General features: G+C 37.7%; 1 protein-coding gene across 1 annotated transcript; it reads left to right on the forward strand.

The window, feature by feature from the left end:
- The first annotated feature begins 14,424 nt into the window (after positions 1-14,424).
- LOC139742976 (galactosylceramide sulfotransferase-like) lies at positions 14,425-16,895 on the forward strand. Its single transcript, XM_071653483.1, has 2 exons — positions 14,425-14,537; positions 15,770-16,895. Exons 1-2 carry the CDS (start codon positions 14,425-14,427, stop codon positions 16,893-16,895), a joined length of 1,239 nt encoding a protein of 412 aa, XP_071509584.1.
- Positions 16,896-20,379: the final 3,484 nt, after the last annotated feature.

Below are 20,379 nucleotides of genomic sequence, written 5' to 3' on the forward strand. Positions count from 1 at the left end.
AGCTCGATTTTAAGTGGGACCTACGCTCGACAAGCTTGTTGCTTTTAAGTAGGTTCCTTCATGATATTTCTTTGGCATTCATTTTCAGATTCCAACTTTCATAGATCGACCACTATGTTTTATATGTTTGCAATTTCTATGTATGTCTCCTAACTGGATATGATGTACATGTATTTAATTTTGTAATATTATGCCTCCTAGTTGGATATCATGTGTTATCTAATTTTGTTATACTTGATGTATTTTTTCATCGAGAAATATGAAAATGAATTGAAATTGAACTTGAAAAAAAAATTGTGACATGTAATCAAAACTTTCAGGAGAACTGCAACAAACCCCCACTCGCCCGAACTTTACCTACAGAATATAGTGTGTACTATCAATCACTCGCCATGGGGCGTGCAAGTAATCTCTATCTCATAACCATATTCAGATGATAGGTAAATTTCCACATCTGATGAGATCATATTAGATATACATCTTATAAAACATTCTGTAACACGAACAAACACGAAAGAACAATTCTCATCAAACTTGCACTGGAGATCATTCTCAACAATGTTCTGTATATAGACTTAGTACGAAGAATACAAGAAGTTGTTGAATTGATTATTGTCGAGGTACCCGTACACAATGTACTTCGTTGTGATAAATACAGAAAACAAATGAGACTTGTTTGTCGGAGCTTTTAAAGCTTCGACAAATCTGAAAGAGAAACCTTACATCTTTCAGGTATGTTAACTTTCATTTTTTCCACTTCTAGACAAAGGAAAATCGGAGTCTCATTGATTTATTAATTTTAGTAGTATTGCTCACCGAGTTGCAAAAGACATACCTGAATCTCCCTGAAAGCTATCTGGATTCTTGTTCCGATGTGTGTACGTTCTCTTGGCAGCCCTACGTTTTAGTCTTTTTAAATACGCATGATGTAAAATTATCAATTGGAGCTAATTAAGGCGTTACTCACCATTTGCAGATGAAACCAAAACCAAGTACATGTATTAGTGCCTAAAATACAGTAGCTCTAAAATGTGGGTTAGGTATAGAAACAACCAATGTAAAAAAAATGAATCAGTATAATCGATGTTAAGTATTGTTCAATATACAAAATTTGAACAACAGTTATGATAAAAACATTTCCAGACTAAATCGTTTACAGTTATCATTTATTGAGAAGAAAAACTGTGATATCTCTTTATATTTTATGATTTCTTGCAAAATTTTTATATGGTAGGATGTTTTGTGATACAACTGACCTACACGTATGCATCAAATGTGATAGCTCGAACATATTTTGAAATCACTACTCCCAAAGGTAAACAGGGCCTATAACGTCTTATAGTACTGTGAAAAGTAATGGGTATTCTATTGACCCTTCAGTCAGGAGAATTTACACTATCTTAGAGTAATGGGCTGATTACAGCTTGTTATTCCGAAGGTTCCTTAATTCGAAAACGAAATGGGGTTTGTAATTCAGAAGGTTCGTTAAGACCCACCTTCTTTTCATTTTCGGATTAACGAACCTTATTTCATTTTGGGATTAACAATTATTAGGATTAACGCCACAACACACGAATTAACGAACCCTTTCTCATTTTCAGATTAACGAACATCTAAGTACACGTACAGGGAATTTGTGCTTTTTGGAGGCAACGAACCTTCGGAATAACGAAAATCTCCAATGGGTTATGATATATAATATATAATATATAATATATAACATATAATATATAATATATAATATATAATATATGATATATAATATATGATATATAATATATGATATATGATATATAATATATGATATATAATATATAATATATGATATATAATGTATAATACATAATATGTAATATTTAATGATAATAATATACATTTACCTTGGAAGCGGGCTTAAACCAAACTTATTTGCCCCTCTGCACAAATAAAGATGAATAATTTCTGTGTGATAGGCTCTGGGCAGCTGGAGTATATGGATAGTTGAAAACTTGGATTATTATTCTACTGGTAATGTTCTACTCTGGGAGTATTTCTACATTCACCGAATCGATATACGTATATACAACATGTAAACGTTTGGAGGTAAATTCCCCTGTTTAGTGTGCAGTGATGAAAGCTGCCATAAGGTGGTACAGACGGACCAATCAGAGGCAAGGGGGACTTATGGTGCATTACAATGCACAAAAACAAACAGTGTCATTCGTCCGCTCGGAAAGACGTGGTTTAGCCACGGTTGTTGTGATTGTGGGTGTTGTTGCTGTTGTTTTTGCTGATGCTGTTGTCTTTTTTCTTCTTTTTTTTTTAAAGATCAAGTTCGCCTTGTATGTGCGACCGGACCACATCTGTACCCCGTACAAACTCTTTTCCCCTGACGTGTAACTTCTTCTACTTTACTGTATGTTCTTTCTGCCCTGTTTTGGTTTGTGGGAGGTTTCGTAACACGTAGACCTATATCGATATCATATATTTTAAAGGACAAGTCCACCTTCGTATACATGTGGATTGAGTGAATGCAACAATAATAGTAGAACACATCAGTGAAAGTTCAAGGAAAATCTGACAATCCCTTCAAAAGTTATGAATTGTTAAAGTATCTGTGCAATCACTGCTGGATGAGAAGACTAATACAGTGTATGATGTCACATGCGTGGAACGATATAAGGAAATAAAAAGAGAATTTCACAAAACATTATATGTTGAATAAAGTGCACATTTAGAATAAAAAGAGAATTTCACAAAACATTTTTGAATAAAGTGCACATTTCTTCGACTTGTTACTGACGTATGTTGAGGGTAATATTATTCCCCTTACCTTCTGAAAGAGAGAAGTCGAGTGTTCTTTTGTTATGCGAGAAAAGTGAAAATATTATGTTGAATTTTCTTTATACTTTCTTTATATCGTTGTACAAATGTGACATCACAAGCTATAGCAGTCTTCTCATCCAGCCGTGACTGAGCAAAAAATTCAAAAATTCATAACTTTTGAACGGATTGTCCGATTTTTCTCAAACTCCCACTGTTTGTTCTACTAATATCGCTGCATTCACTCAACCCACGTGTACTTGAAGGTGAACTTGTCATTTAAAGGACAAGTTCACCTTCACAGACATGTGGGTTGAGTGAATGCAGCAATATTAGTACAACATATCAGTGAAAGTTTGAGGAAAATCAGACAATCCGTTCTAGAATTATGAACTTTTGAAGTTTCTGCTCACTGAAGGCTGGATGAGAAGACTACCATAGCTTGTGATTTCACATGAGTACAACGATATACAGAAAATATAAAGAAAATTCAACATATTTTCACTTTCCTCGCTTAATAAAATGTCTTTTGACTTCCCTCTTTCAGAAGACAAGGGGAATAATATGTCCGTGACAAGTTGAGGAAATGTACACTTTTTTCAAAAAGTAAAATTTTACGAAATTCTCTTTTTATTTTCTTTATGCCGTTGTACGCATATGACATCATACACTGTAGTAGTCTTCTCATCCAGCAGTAACTGCGCAGATACTTTAAAAATGCATAACTTTTGAACGGATTGTCCGATTTTCCCCAAACTTTCACTGATGTGTTCTACTAATATTGTTGCATTCACTCAATCCACATGTATATGAAGGTGAACTTGTCCTTTAGGGGGAAATCATTAGGCCATACAGACACGACAACGAGGTTATCGTTTTGAGTCATATACATATATTATGCAGAGTTATGTGAGTTTGTGTGTGTGCACTTACCCATTGTTTAAAACGAGGACACACATACGAACTTTACATTTAAACCGAGGACACACAGAGAACCGAGGACATCCACGGTACGCAGACCATTCCAAACGGTCTGCTTTTGCATGTAGGAGTACATGCTTGTAGGTCCTCGATTAGCATTATTGTAATAAGGCCAAAAAAAAAAAAATGTTGCATTGGCGTAACCCGCCCGACCCTAAAAATTCCGCCGACCCCATGTTTTTTTATTATTTTTTTTGCTATCGATATCAAATATCTTGTTGATTGCGATCGCGATCGCACAAACCCGGAAGTGGAAACGGCTCTGGGGATATCGGATGTACGAGGGAGAGATCTAGCGCCTCGCATAAGCCTTCCTTGATCAGTACGTCATCTGTTTCCAACACGGACACGTACTCTAACAAGATTTATTCAGTGTATACGTAGCATTCAGACTGCGATGTATTGTGCACAGTTTTGCCATAGGTTTCTTGTGTGGAGAACTTACACGAATCTGTATATGTGGGACTGTAATAGAGATCGCCGTGTGCGATGAAAAGATCGTACATATGGGTCAATTTGCATCTATCTTATCTAAGTCAAAATAGTAAAATATGAAGTGAAAACATTCAGGATAGGGATTTCAACATCTTTAAATTCTGTGAAGGGGTACAATTCCAGTAATATCGGCCTCATAAATGATTTGTAGAATAGATGAACACAGCACATTCGGCGCAGCAGTTGTAACTGTTTACTGAGCTGAGCACGAGTTTTACACGTAAAATGCAGGTAGCAAAAAAAAAAAAAAAAAAAAAAATCCGCCCGACCGACCCTATTTGAAAATCTCATGTTACGCCAATGCAACAATTTTTTTTTTTTTTTTTTTTTTTTTTGGCCTAAGTCCTCGGTTGGATGGTAATATACGAATGAGTCCTCGGTTGACAAGAGTCCTACTGACACACAGGTCTCGTTTATGTGGTAAAATTCTTATGGGTAAGACAGGTCCTCGGTTTCCACCATAGACGCGTATGTGTGTGTGTGTGTGTGTAAGTGTGTGTGTGTGTGCGTGTGTGTGTGCGTGTGCGTGTGTGTGTGAGTATGTGTGTGTGTGTGGGTTCACAAGATGTAGGGCTTGTACTTTGTGGGGGCCAGTTCATCTTTAGTATGTTTCCCTAGGTGGTCGGGGCTGTCGGGGTAAAAAAATATACATTGTGGGAATATTTGTCTCTATACACGGAGGTGACGTGAGTCTAAAGGAGAAATTATAGTCTGGGTGCCAAATCCACTTTTTGGGCCTAACCTTGCTTTACCGTCCACTCAATTTTTTCTGATGGATTTACCCTATTTTGGGGGTGCTGAATCCGATTCTGGATGATGCAACTCTTGCATCCTTGAGGGTTTTGAGATATTCGAGATGGCCGCCAAAATTGCCACCCAAACCGGAAAATACCATGTATTTCCTTGTAAATGGTGAGAAATTGAAAAAAATTTGATGGTTTTATCCTATTTCGAGGGTGCTGAATCCAGATCTGGATGATGCAACTCTTGCATCCTTGAGGATTTTGAGATAATCAAGATGGCCGCCAAAATGGCCGCCAAGGCCGGAAATTCAGATGTATTTCCTTATAAGGTGTTATTGAACGCAATTGATTCGTCTACCCTATTTCGAGGTGGCTGAATCCGAATCTGGATGATGCAACTCTTGCGTCCTTGAAGGTTTTGAGATATTCAAGATGGCCGCCAAAATGGCCGCCCAAACCGGAAAATACCATGTATTTCCTTCTAAATGGTGAGAAATTGAAAACAGTTGACGGTTTTGCCCTATTTCGAGGGTGCAGAATCCAAATCTGCATGATGCATCTCTTGCATCCTTGAGGATTTTGAGATAATCAAGATGGCCGCCAAAATTGCCACCAAAATCGGAAATTCCCACGTACTAGTATTTCATTCTCAATGGTTCAAAACTGAGAACAATCGATGGTTCTATCCTATTCAGATTTCAAAATGGCCGCCAAAACCTGAAATTTCCACGTATTTCAATGGTTCGAAATTGAGAAAATTTTTGTTGATGAATTTACCCTATTTCGATCACTGTGCTGAATGCGAATCTGGACGGTACAACCCTTGCATCATTGAGAGTTTAGAGATATTCAAGATAGCCCCCAAAATGCTTGCCAGAATGGTGAGAAATTATTAATGATTGATGGTTTTACCCTATTTTAGGTTTTCGTCAATGGCAAAATCTACTCCCAACTTTACTCTGCTGATAAACGAACGCATATTGTAGTTCTTTTATCCCAGTTTGAACTTGCTGTACAGTGAAACCAGCTCTACCGGATATCTTGGAGTAGGTACGATACAGCTGTGCCAGCAATGAATCCTGCAAGACTACAGATGCGGTTGAATATTTTGAAAGATTACACTTTCATCTACATATCATGGATATGTTTTGAACACTAACAATCAGTGGACAAGACGTGCCCATCTCGATTATAGTGATGAAGAGAAGTTTACTGAGATTCCCAACATGGTCCTGTCTTAATCCATGAACAGTTTCAATCGTTTCATCCATGAACACTCACATTGGTTAATTGGTTTATATTGGTGGTCTTGATGACATTGTTGAAGACACGAGTTGGACATTTTCATAGTTATGCTTCATATTTTTCTTCTATATGATGTATATATATCTATATTATATATATATACATGTATATATATATATATATATATATAATCATATTAGATGTATACATACATATATATATATATACTATATATATATATATATATATATATATATAATGTATCTACAAAATGTAACATGTTCAGGGAGCAAAACAAAAAACTTAAACAAAAAGCAAACAAACATGACAGCCAAAGCACTATAAAAGATGAGAGAACCTTTCCTGCGACATTCCATGGTAGCTTCATTTTTGGGGTAAGACAGCTAAGGTTTGGACAGGATATCATTAACTGATTATCTGACTGTTTATTCAAAAAAGTCATTTTCACCAAAATTTCAGATACAGGGTCTTGTCGCCCAAGCGACATTATATATACAACTTTTAATGAGGGGATGGGAAAATCACAGGGAACGCGCCGTAAAAAAAAAGAATAAAAAACAAACGAGAACATGCAAGGTTAAAGTTGATAGTCCAGTATACTTACGAATATCATAATCACGCAGAGTGTTTTTTAATTTACCCCTATATCAATATCTACTGTAGTGGTCATGAATGCAACCATTTCTAGTGACGTAATCAGAATATGCCACAAGTTTCATATGAGTACACGGCGAGACTCATAACAATACAAGACAAATTTCCACACCAAATACCAGCAGGCCATTATTTAATATAACTCTTATAGCCAAAAAGGATTAACTTCACATCAATGCATGGAGCCCTTATTGGCTACCACAGGCATCAACTGAATTCAATTCAGTTCATTTATTTTCATACTTCTCATTTATGAACATTACAACAGAAATCAAACAAGTTCTTTTACTTGTGAACAATGTGCAGAAAACAAACAATATACAAGGTGATAACACAGTAATTACATGTAATGATAACTGGTCAAAATCGAAGTCGAAATGGGGTTGATCAAAGAGAAGTATGACGGGACCTACTGTATAGCCTTCATGCATAAAGACATTTTCTGTCGTATCTTTGTGTTTGTACGTTTCAATAAGATGTCAATATCATTTTCTTCCATTATGTGTTAAAGTTCTGTTTGAGATATATCGGAATATCTCAGTATTACAATTCCATTGTGACAGTCATTTTTGAAGACATTGATTGTTGGATGATTTGGCAAATTTACTCAACCGATTTGAATTCAAGAATATGGATTATTGCTTTTCACCATTGGTTTAATCCCTTGTTTCAGGTTAAAGCACAATATTTCACAATTTATGAGAAAATATTAAGGAATTTCCCTTTATACAGGACATTTGTAAATATCTCAAAACCTTCAGCACCCTCGAAATGGGGTAAGACCATCAATTTATTTTCAAATTTTCACCATTTAGAAAAACGAATATTAACACTGGGATTTCAATTTCTGCCTATTATTTTGGCGGTCATCTTGGACATCTCAAAACTCTAAAGAATGCAAAAATTGCGTCAACAAAATGTCGAGGGTGCTGAATAGGGTCTCAAAACAATCAATATTGACAATTATTTTGGCAGTCAACTTGGAATTCTCCAACCCCCCCCCCAAAAAAAAAAAACACAAGGGTTGCATCAACCAGGTTCATATTCATCAAATTCACAATAGGGTAAAACCACCAATTGTTTCCAATTTTACACCATTTACCATCTCTTTCATCTCAAAACCATTAAGGATGCAAGAGCTGTATCGGGCAGCTTCAAAATTAGCAAACTCAAGATAGGGAAAAACCATCAAATGTTTTCAATGTTACACCATTTAGAAGGAAAAAGGGGGTCTACATGTGAGTTTCCTTTTTTGGCGGCCATCTCAGCGGCCATCTTTATTACCTCAAAACCCTTAAGGATACAAAAGTTTTTTTTCAAGATTCTGAGCAAGCACCCTCGGACTAGGGTAAAACAATCAATAGTTTTCAATATCTCACCATTTAGAAGGAAATACATGGGAATTTCCGGTTTGGGCGGCCATTTTGGCGGCCATCTTGAATATCTCAAAATCCTCGAGGACGCAAGAGTTGCATCATCCAGATTTAGATTCAGCACCCTCGAAATAGGGTATAGCCATCAATAGTTTTCAATTTCTCACCATTTAGAAGGAAATACATGGGAATTTCCGGTTTGGGCGGCCATTTTGGCGGCCATCTTAAATATCTCAAAATCCTCAAGGATGCAAGTGTTGCGTCATTAAGATTTAGGTTCAGCACCCTCGAATGTAGGGTAAAACCACCAATTGTTTTCAATTTCTCACCATTTAGAAGGAAATACATGGGAATTTCCGGTTTGGGCGGCCATTTTGGCGGCCATCTTGAATATCTCAAAACCCTCAAGGATGCAAGAGTTGCATCATCCAGATTCGGATTCAGCACCCACGAAATAGGGTGAAACCATTAAAAAAAATTGGGTGGATGGGAAAACAAGGTTCAGCCCTTGGCACCTAGACTATTAACGAGATGCTCCCTCAATATATACCTATTGCGTGAGAGTTTGGTTTCAGACCGACGAGATACACCTCAACGCCTGATCGGTATAAAAATAATCTTCGGTAGGCCTACATGTACTTTCGTGTACTTTTGTGTCTGATTTCTTTCACTTTCCTCTGTTCTCAGCAGGGCCGGCGGAGCGTTTTTTCAAGATCTCTATCTATTTCTTTTTAGTGCCACTTACGTACTTCCGGGTAAAAAAGTGGGGAGGGGAGGCCCAAAGTGATGACACCTTATGTATTCCTTTGAATGGTGCACAAAAAGTCGGGGGAGGGGGGGGGGGGAACCTCCCCCCCCCCCCCCCCCCGTTCCGCCGGCCATGCTCAGCATATAGAATAGACTCTCAGGAAAATAGAAGAGACTTTTTTTCAGAAAGCTTTTGATCTATTGATACAATATTTTTTTTTTTTCAGATTGAAGATCCACTGCAATCCGTTCCAGATACCTCTAGGAAAAAAATAGAATATAACAATAGAGAAAACAGAAAATTAAACATCTGGGGTCTTGTTTACAGTCCAAAAATCATTAAAAATTATAGGTTTTTAGATCTTTAAATCCGTTTACATCGTCACACACACGTATGCAAATCAGATGAGATAATAATGAGAGCCGTCGCCTCACAATGAAGTATTCGGATTAATTACATGCTGAAGATTTTGCTACATTTTATTATTTTTTCTATGTTTAATCAAAATTAAGGAAATTACCTCTACAGTGTGACAGTTGGAAGAAGCATTCTTATAGCAGTGTGATTATATGGTAATGATGACTCTATAAATGAGGGCGTCATTCTGATACAGAGTGGGTGAATTACAGTCAGAATTATTTTGTGATTTTTTTTTCTTTATGTACGAAGCAGGTGGGAAGTTTTGCGGTGGTGAAATCATTTTATTTGTGGACACGAGTGTTACCGATTCATCTATGCTCTGACAGCATTAGAAACGCTGAGAATTTTTATACCTTTTTTTTTCAGATTGTAGGTTAATGCATATTTCAGTTTTCGCTTTCGTTTGATATTGTCAGTTTTAACTCCACTTGATCACGTGAGAAGTAGAGTGCCAACTTATATTAAAGCGAAAATTCCCTCTCCATGTTAAAGTTAACTTTTAGAGTAAGTTTAAAACCATAATGATAAAGTGGCAGAAGTTTTAGGAAAATCGGACACGGGGTGAGAAAGTTATGGAATTTTCAAGTTTCACGTATTTTCATAGCACAGTTATATTGCTTGTGTACAATCACATAATATTCAGATCAAGTAGGGTGGTGATATAATCATCATACAATTTTCCATTTGACCTGCGTAAACTTTCAATATCTCATTTGTGCATCGAACCATTGTTGTGTAAGTTAGATGGAGCGGAGCTGTAGTTGCTATAAACTAACCCAAAACGTCTTTGTTGAATATCCTATTGTTAATGATAGGTATAGGAGCCTATGATTTGAAGTGATAACACCATACTTTAGTGTATCTCTCTGGGGCGGATCCAGGAATACAAGGGGAGGCGCCTTTACAAAATTAAAGCCCCCCCCCCCCCCCGTGTTTTCTTCTTTTTTTCTTTTGTTTAAAAAAAAATAAAATAAAGAGAGGGCGCGCCCCCGGGCGCCCCTCTTGGATCTGCGCCACTTAGTGGGGCAGATATGTGAAAAAGATGCTCACATCCGGCGGAAAGTATGACATTTTGCATACAGGGGTATTTTGAGGCGCTGATTTCAAAAATTGCCGGATCCAAGAGATCTGCCCACGGGGTTGGCCGCCATTTTGAATTCCAATATGGCCGCCGTCAAAGATCCCTATCTTCAGTTCTGAATGACATTAGCCATTGGAATTTGATACATAAAAGCATGGTGATATGATGACTCCAATAACAGACTTATTTGATATGTCTGACAAGCTGCACGGCAGCCAATTTGAATTTTTATACATAGTTGCCATGTTGGAGTGTTTCAAATCTCTATCTCGGGTTTGTAAATTAGGCTACCTGATTGAGCGCGCGTTTGTAACTGATAGAGTGCGCGCTGCTATATTTACATTGTGACGTCATGAAATGTGCATTATGCTTCCTTTTTGCTGCACTTTTAGACGTGCCCGTGAATGTTAGTCGTGATGTTTGTCTTCGTAGCCACATTGGAATTCAAACTAGCACGCTTTGCGTTTGTCAGACACATCACATCCGTTAATATTTTACTCAGTATGTTAAAATACTCGTTTACACCTAATTTAAGCGTCACTCACCACTTAGAAATCGAGATAGGGATTTTGAATATTTCGTCGAGGCGGCCATATTGGAATTCAAAATGGCGGCCATTCGATGTTTGTCAGACATTCCAAATCAATCTGTCATCAAATTCAATGTGTCAAAACACTCATGTGTACCAAATTTTGGTGCCACAGGTCATTCAGAACTGAAGATAGGGATCTTTGAATTTGTTTTGAGATGGCGGCCATATTGGAATTCAAAATGGCGGCCGACCCCGTGGTCAGATCACTTGGATCCGGCAATATTTGAAATCAGCGCCCCAAAATACCCCTATATGCAAAATTTCATACTTTCCGCCGGATGTGAGCATTTCGACCAATTTTTGCTACATATCTGCCCTACTAACTGTCTCAGATCACTCATCATGTTGTTGTGACCAAAGCGCTCTTCTGTGACATATTAGAATTCCATAAGTTTCTTATTTTATGTTTGATTTTTTTTTAAATGTTTTTATTGAATCAAATAAAAATCACAATATTTACAAGCAATTGGAATGATTTACAAGAGTGGGGTGATAATAAAAAAAGCAGAAAGAGAGAAAGAGAGAGAAAAAAAAGAAAAAAAAGGAGCATGTAGCACGTGTAATAACAACGCTTTTATGTTTGATGTTGATGAAACTTGAACTATTTAATGCGCTGTTTCTAAGAGCCCAACATTCGAATTTTGAGTCGATTGCACTTCAACTCAACGGAGACCTTGCGTGCGTAGAAAGAACGGAAACGTAGCTGCATTTTATCTGGATAACAGAAGTAGTCAGGAGGGTTGTTCTTCGTATCAGACGTTGACCTCTCACCCAGCGCCGGAAAAAAAAAAAAAAAAAAAAAAAAAAACACGTCATAACTAACCTAATCCCACTTGCCTACTGTGTTCAGTTTCTAACAATCGTCACTTTCTAAAGACGATACTGAAGAATCCAAGGTACTAAATTGATTACTTCTCGTTTGTTGTTGATTGGACTTGAGCAAAGTGTCAGGAATATTTATAAGTAAAATGTCATCATCTCTGTGTGGCATGTGGTGTGGGCCTTCATGAAATGTGACTCCATCGCTACCAGTGTGGCAGTCGGCTACAGCAATACCTCTCTCAGCACGAGGGACTGCAGAAGGTGAGTAGGGCCTACGTGGAGCGAACGGGTCGCGGTGTGGTCCGCTAAATAACGCTTGCTACTGCACATTACTGTCGGGAGCATCTCCTGCCTGACTGCTACCAGTCTGCATTTTTGCCACACAACGCTTCCTTTTCGGAAGTTATCCTCCGTGTACGGTCATATCACGGCTGTCAGTTTAATCGGGAGCCGGAGACTGAGAAACTTCCTCTTGTTATGTCTCTGAATGTTCTCTCTTGACCCCCGCTTGAGACAAACAAACAAAGAAACAGACGTTGGGGAAAGTACGCATACATGTATGTGTAAAAACTAGGTCCATGTAACAGTTGGTACTAATGGTAGCATAGGATGGAGCGATGCTCAGTCGAGGATGTGAATATGTTTTAAATAGGATTGGGGTTAGAGTTGATTCAGTTGCCCTAGGACACCCTAACTCTAGTAACCCTAAACCTTATCCTAATCCTAAACTGAATAAACTCTAACGACCCTATATCCTAAAGCACATATCCTCATCTGAGTAGGGCCTATATCCCTCCAACATAAAGTATTAAATAATAATGCTACCGTAACAGTTTGCAGGATTGTTTTTCGATTTATGCCTCACATTGTGGTATTCTGCCCCATTGTGGAGAATGTTTGAGACCCCCAAAATAACAGAAAACGCGCGCTGCAAGTTGTGTCATTTCAAGGAGAAACCCGTACTATTGAAACACGAACGTCATGTTGACTGTCCAAGATTATAGACATGATAGATGAACTGTTTTTGGCGATCATTGTAGCGTCGTGTTTGCGATTGCACGCCTACAATATGTAGAGGAAGAAATATGAATCATTAAAAGTCAGCCTGAAAGAAAAGAGTAAAATTTTTATGAGCACGACAAGTGGAAATTTGATCAAAAATCGGATGAAAAATAGGAAAGTTATGAAATTGTGACGTTTCACTAATTATCGCAGAACCGTTCTTGAACACATGGATATTCAGTGGCGGATCCGGTGGGGGGGGGGGGGGGGGGGGGGGGTTAGCGCACCGGGCGCGCGCCCCTTCAATATTTTCTTAACATAAAAGAAATAAAAAGAACAAAAATGCGTACTCCCCCCTTGAATTTTTCGATTGTATAGTGGCACCAGAAAATTGACAGGAATCTTGACATGCCTTTTTGTTTGTTTGTTTGTTTGTTGTTGTTGTTGTTGTTTTTTTTTTTTTGCTCGTCAGCTGCTCAAACCCGGAAGTGGGAAGTGACACCAGAAATATTTCTGCGCCCCCTAATACGGAAATCCTGGATCCGCTCTTGCAAAATGAATATGCAAATTAGTGTTGTGATGTCATCGGCTCACACCTTGCTACGTTGTATTTTAGTTTAGACACAAAATCTTGAAATTTCCATTTTTTTTTAATCAAACGCAATTATATGCCCCAGCCTTAAATTCTATATCTGACTGATCATTATTTCAAAATTATTCAACCAAGAATAACATTAAGTTTTATTCTTTTACATTAAAAAATAATCTTGTCAGGTTTGTTTGCTTGTTTGTTTTACACAATGGAAACTGAGGTGATGACATTTGCGTATTCAACTGTTCGAGAACTGTTTTAGGTAGTCTTCAAGATTTTGTAACTTATTTCCTAGTTCGGTTTAGATAGAATTTTCATTGTTGTGCTTGTAAATTGTTTTTCTTCTTTGAAATCACGATGTTTCTTGTCCAGATGTTGTCAACTTAGTAACGACAGCCCCTTTTCCTCTTAAAGTCATAGTAGTCTGGTTGAATATTTCTTATGGGGTTGCGACTGATGTCACAGATTCATAAAACGTGCGAAACGTCGAGATTCCATTATTTTCTTTTATTCCATATCTCATTTTGACAAAAGGAAAAAAATCATAATATTCCGTTTGTCTGATTTTACTAATTTTTATAAACACCTAGGTTGATACGTAAAAATTGTGTGGAAATAGCGATTCAATATTTTTAAGAATTTAAACATGGCATGACGTTTCTGTATGTGTATACACATTATGAACATAGTAGCGACATTAAAGTAACGCTGCCGATGATGTATAACGTCGTGTTTTTGGTTTTGGTCTTTCTTTTTCATCACTCAACATTGGATGTGACAGAATCAGGATCAAAGTCAAGCTCTAAAGTCCATGAACGCCTGACCAGGACTATAGGCGAGACCGTGGAGAACGATGTCGCGATGGCTACCGAGATCGACCATCCTGCTCCTCATCATCGCTGGATCCTTCATGCTCACGTCTCTGCTGTGGATGCTTAGCCTCCCTTCCATCCGCTATAAGCCAAGGCAAGAAAACTTTTCGGTTGTACTTTCAAATTCCGATGGTTCGTTAATCCGAAAAAAAAAAAGTTTGATTTCTTCCGAAGGTTCGAAACCGAGATAAGGTTAGTAATTCCGAGTGGTTACTTTTCGCGCCCATGTTCAGATTAACGGACCTTATTGCATGATCCGTAGCGTTGTACACACTCTCCAAAGTCCCTGACACTGAAAGGGTTATGTCGACTTTAACGAATAGAGAAAGCGCACGGACGAACGAAATGATAGGTTTCATTAAAAATCGGACTTAAAGGGACTGTACAGTACTGGTTGAGGTAGGGATTCATGTTTTGAACATTCCTAAGTGAGATAATGAAAAGCCTCTAATGAAATATGAAAGAGCATGTAATTTTAAGAAGGATTCAACATTTTATTTGATGAAAATTGGTTTTCAAATGGCTGAAATATCCAAAAAAGTGCTAATAATAAAAGGCGACATGCCCCAACTTTATTAGTATCTCTTTGTTTCACCTTGTTTTTGGATATCTCAGCCATTTCAAAACCAATTTTCATCGAATAAACTTTTGATACCCCTTAGAACTGCATGCTCTTTGACATCTCATAGAGTGGTTTCTGAATATCTCACGAAACGTAATAGAGTATACAGGTTAATGTTTTGAAATAGTAGTTCAGCATGTTTTTTGTTTATTTGTTTTTTTCACCACGCACATATGCAATTTCTTGAAACGATGATCAATATTACCACCTAACAATTCTCCTGTTATTTTGTACGTATAGATAATGTTTAAATCGTGTAATCGATGGCGCAAGTGCAGTTCAGGTTTCATGACATTGAATGACAACCTCTTCCCCGTATGAGACAGTGATACCAGTTTTTAAAAGACCATAATAATTTGAGTCGAAGGATCCATCTTATAACTAATTTCATGTCTAAACGTTTTTGAATGTTTATTTTATGTTAAAGTGGAGACGTGTCGTGATTTTTACTTAATTGTTGTGATTTTGACTGGTATCACTGCATTGTGAAAACGAGTGAACTCTCAAGTTCAAAATTCCTCAGTTATCTTATTCAAGGTCCGAGTTTGCTGGTTGTGCTGTGTTTATTATTGCCAACTTGAATATGGTGAGAAATGACACTTTGAATGTCTTGACAGTCATGACAATATTGTTAATATTGTAACTTGTAAAACTAGTTTGTGTTTCTTCTTATTCCACATTACATGACCGTATCTGCAATGCAGGAAGATTTCCTCGCAAGTGAAGCCTTGGCCGGCAGGCGCCCTCAACGTTGATGCGTCAGCAGAACGACCCTGTCGTCCCCAGCGGAAGGTGGCGTTCCTGAAGACACACAAGACCGGGTCTTCCACCGTATCGTCCATCTTCCAGCGGTACGGCTTCCTCAACAACCTCACCTTCCTTGTTCCCGACCAGACGCACTTCATTAACTACCGGGACAAATTCTCAGCGAACCGTATCCAGCCCAACAGCAGCAGCGTGGCTCGGGAGAAATGGCGCGCGGACATCGGGTTCGACCTGCTGACAAACCACGTCCGGTACAATCGCAGCGAGTTGGACAAGGTGTTCCACGGGGCCAAGTACGTGACGATTATGCGGGAACCGGGGGCCCAGTTCGAATCGGCTTTCTACTACTTCGAGATCTTTCGGTCGATGCCGCGCTCCAACGAGCCGCTGAAGCTGTTCTTGTCGGAGCCCCGGAAGTACTTCGACATGGTGATGCAGACGAGGCAGTACTTCAAGGACAGCATGCACAACCAACACCTGTTCGACTTCGGTATGAGTCACGATGAAACGGATGATGAGATCGCAGTACGGAGGAAGATCATCGAACTCGACGTCGAGTTAGATCTCGTCATGATTACGGAGTACTTCGACGAATCCTTGCTCCTGCTACGAAAGTTGCTATGTTGGGAAATGTCCGACATTTTGTATCTGCCCAAAGCCACTCGTTCGCCTGATTACCGAACTGTCCTGGACGATGATCTACGGGCAAAAATCTTGTCTTGGAACAGAGGAGACGTTATGCTGTATCAGCACTTTAATAGATCATTTTGGCGGAAAGTAAAAGAGTATGGGCCCACGTTTCCTAGCGACTTGGCAGTGTTCCGCCAAAAGCTGAAGGCAACGGTCGAGTTGTGTTGTAACACCAGCCGTCCGAATAAGAGTGATCGGAGAGTGGTGAGCCTTTCTTTGAAAGACAACGCTTCGGAGTGGTGCCATCATTTGAACAGACGAGACGTTGAGTTTACTGACCTCATTAGACGAACTATGATGGGTCTTGGCATGCCAACTTACAAACATATAAAACGCCAAAAAGGGAAGGAGCACAACAGTCACGGTAAACAATAATCGCGGTTGCCTTATTTTGATGCGTTACTGTCACTTATTTTAATTCGTGTATGTATGTTGTTTAAAACCAGTATTGGTCGATACGCATTGTGTATATAGTGTGGATTTCGCGTCACTGTGGCGGGAGGTTCCTGAACGTTAGCATGGATCTATAGTATCGGTTTCGACCTCCGATAGCATAGACTTTTCACACATAAGGAAGCTTTGCCTAAGAATTGCGCTACCTTAATACTGATGTCGGTGAAATCCTAAGGAATCGCGTACCACACTTGCTTTTTGATGCTCATCGTGTCACCGTATGGGTATGGATATGAAAGAGAATACAGTATTATTATGATTACTAATAACATTGTGATTATTATCATTATCGTTATTATTATCATTATTATTATTATTATTATTATTATTATTGTATCATCAGCGTCTACAATTTACATTCATAATAATTTTGTGTGGTTTAAAGTGTCCGATGGGCGGCTATCGGTTGGCCAACGAAGTGACTATTGTCAACCCGCTTTCTTAATGTTACAGTCACATGTTTTAGCTCGTGGGGCGTCACTTGGACTTGGGGACGTCAGAGATCGGTATTGTGCATCAGATGCTAATATTGGTAACCACAAAAACTTTAACGTATAACACCGTGGTTTAGTAGATAAGGTTCTGGATTTCTAAAGGAAAGGTCTGGGGTTCGAATCCTGTCCGATGCGTTCATCCTTGCACAAGATGTTTTGCCCACAATGTCCCTATCGATCCAGATGTATGAATGGGTATACGTGCCTGCAGTGGCAATGTTGGCTTAAATGATACAAATTATGGCAGGGCCCACTGGTAGGGCAGTGGTAACATTGAAGCTACACTGTATTACCCTTGGTGATTAGGACCATGTTATTATTACTATTAGTGGTACAGTAGTGTATCTGTAGTTGTATTAGCAATGTGCATTGAAATAAAACATTTTGTTCAAAGTTGTCACTTTGAATATATACAGTAAAACTTTCATAATGATGTAAATGACATATAGTTTACCAAAGATGTAAAATATAAGCATTGCTTGAAGCGTAACACGGCTTAATTTATAAGGTGACTTTGTTATAAAGAGTAAAGTGAAACAAACAAAACTGGGAAAGCATAGCAAAAAAAAAAAGAGCAAGTTATTAAATTACATAATTTCACATCCTTGATACAAAACCGAGACAAAGGTCAGGTAAATATTTATCTAAATATGTGAGAGGATAAATCATGACTCTCAATTCTCCAACTGGTGTGTCCGTTAATTTTTGAAGAAATAATTTTGATCTATCATCTAGCAACTAGTTCCCCCCCCCCCCACTAAATTTTCTATATTTTCACAATAATTGGATGGAAGTCTTCTTTACTATATGACAGTCGTGGATGAGTGGTGTTTGTTTTGTTTGTTTGTTTGTTTGTTTGTTTGTTTGTTTGTTTTGGGGTTTTTTTTGGGGGGGGGGGGTGACAATTATGTGCAGGACATTGAAACCATGACTTGATCGAATGAGCATTGCTGTCACGAATAACACTGTGTCGTGAATGTAAATTATGCGACACTGTCAAATACAATAACTTTGATAATGATAGTGATTTCATAAACATCTTCGTCATTTTGTTAGCTAGAATTTACTCCAGCAAAGTCAACTTGAGTGACGTTCCACATTAAGCAAGTGTGGACATAGATGTTAATGATATACGACGAAGGACTATAAAGTCAAAGAAAGGTTTCGTAATTTCTTAAAATTGTTATCCATTTTCGTTTCCTGTGCATTCAAATTCGTTTGTTTGAAGCGATGGAGTGACTTTGGTCAAACGATTTCAAAAACAAATACATGAACAATATGCGAAAATTATGTTGTCATAGAATACCTGCATATCTATGAGCAAATATGGTCATGATACTCAAACGTTCCTAGTTGGTTTAAACTAACACTACCTATACTATCTGTTGGTATGTGTACATACATGGTGTTGCTAATCCGCTCCAGTTTCTCTTTCTCTTCTTCTTCTACTGTTGAGCATTTGAGAATCTTGTTTAAACCGCAGTTTCTTTCCGCAGCATCCAGTCCTTGCAATAAGTGTTCATATCAAAGTACATCAAAGTGATAGCTCAAATTGAGTGATATTTTCAGAATAACACTGTTCTTCTTTTAATCCTTGAAGTACAGTTTACCAATAAACAAAAAATACATACTTCAGTCTTAACAGGAAACAGAAACAGAAAGAAAAGCATAAATAACACTTAAAAAACCAAAAATCAAAAGCAAATGAATTACACTGAACGATATCCCAAGGTTATATTCATTATAAACCCCAAAAAAAAAAAAAATCATGAGTAAATTCGTTCAAAATAATAATTAAGTAATGTTTTAAAGGATCTCGAAGTTGTAGCATTTCCTATGTCAATAGGTAGTATGTTCTAACATGAAATAGCCCTGTAAATTTATATATATATATATATATATATATATATATATATATATATATATACTGACATCAAAGGACTTAACCACAACATGGCGGGGTGGTGCAAGGACAGTAAATCATAACTGAAATCATGAAACCATAACTTTCACACAGACAACACTACAAGACCACACTCAGCACCAACTCAATCCTGAAGAAGGGCTTCTCGCCCGAAAGCTCGATGATTAAAGGGGTGCTACCCAACACCAGCCACGTCTATATGTGCAAGATTTGCTGTCAATATATATATATATATGTATATATGTGATATATATATATATATATATATATATATATATATATATATATATTCTTTTGCAGCTATTTGTTTTAGGTCTGGGTATATTCAAATTTTGATTAGACCGTAGTGCATAACTGGATGTTTTGTATATGTTTTCAGTCAAATAATTTGGAGTAAAATAATTTGGAGTGTGCAATGGGGTCACTTGTAACATTGTATTATGAGCATGCAGCTCAAGAGATTACAACATGAAAATACATTATAAATGATCTTGATTTTTTTTTGCATCATCAATAACCTGGCAAGGAAGCCATAGATTGCAATTTTATCTGTATATTTGTTTTTACAATTTTAGGCAGGCTGAAATCACGGTGTTTTAGACTAAAACATAAAAATTAATGGCAGCTGCACGTATGATCAACATACCAATAAGATACGCCAATTTCACATTGAATGTATTTAAAAATGCATTGCTACACAAAATATCAGATCTAAAAAAGGACCCCCTTGAAAGAATCAATTTTCTCGGCTAATTTCGTACTGATTTCAACCAAATTACTTAACATTTCAGTCAATCAAAGGGATGAATTACTCTCTTTAAAAAAAAGAAGAGTGAAAATGTTGATTTTTCACTACTTTTGGAGTGACCTCAGGGATCACTCCACAAGTATATATGAAATAAAGCTGGTCATGAAAAGAAAGTGTGTCAGCATAAGAAAGGACAATTCTCTATAACATTAACATGTGAAATACGGAGAAACGGCAAAA

This window comes from Diadema antillarum, unplaced genomic scaffold (genome assembly GCF_040938485.1).
Source record: "Diadema antillarum isolate AM-2024a unplaced genomic scaffold, OU_Dant_1.0 seq00001041_RagTag, whole genome shotgun sequence".
In the NCBI taxonomy this organism is placed as follows: Eukaryota; Metazoa; Echinodermata; class Echinoidea; order Diadematoida; family Diadematidae; genus Diadema; species Diadema antillarum.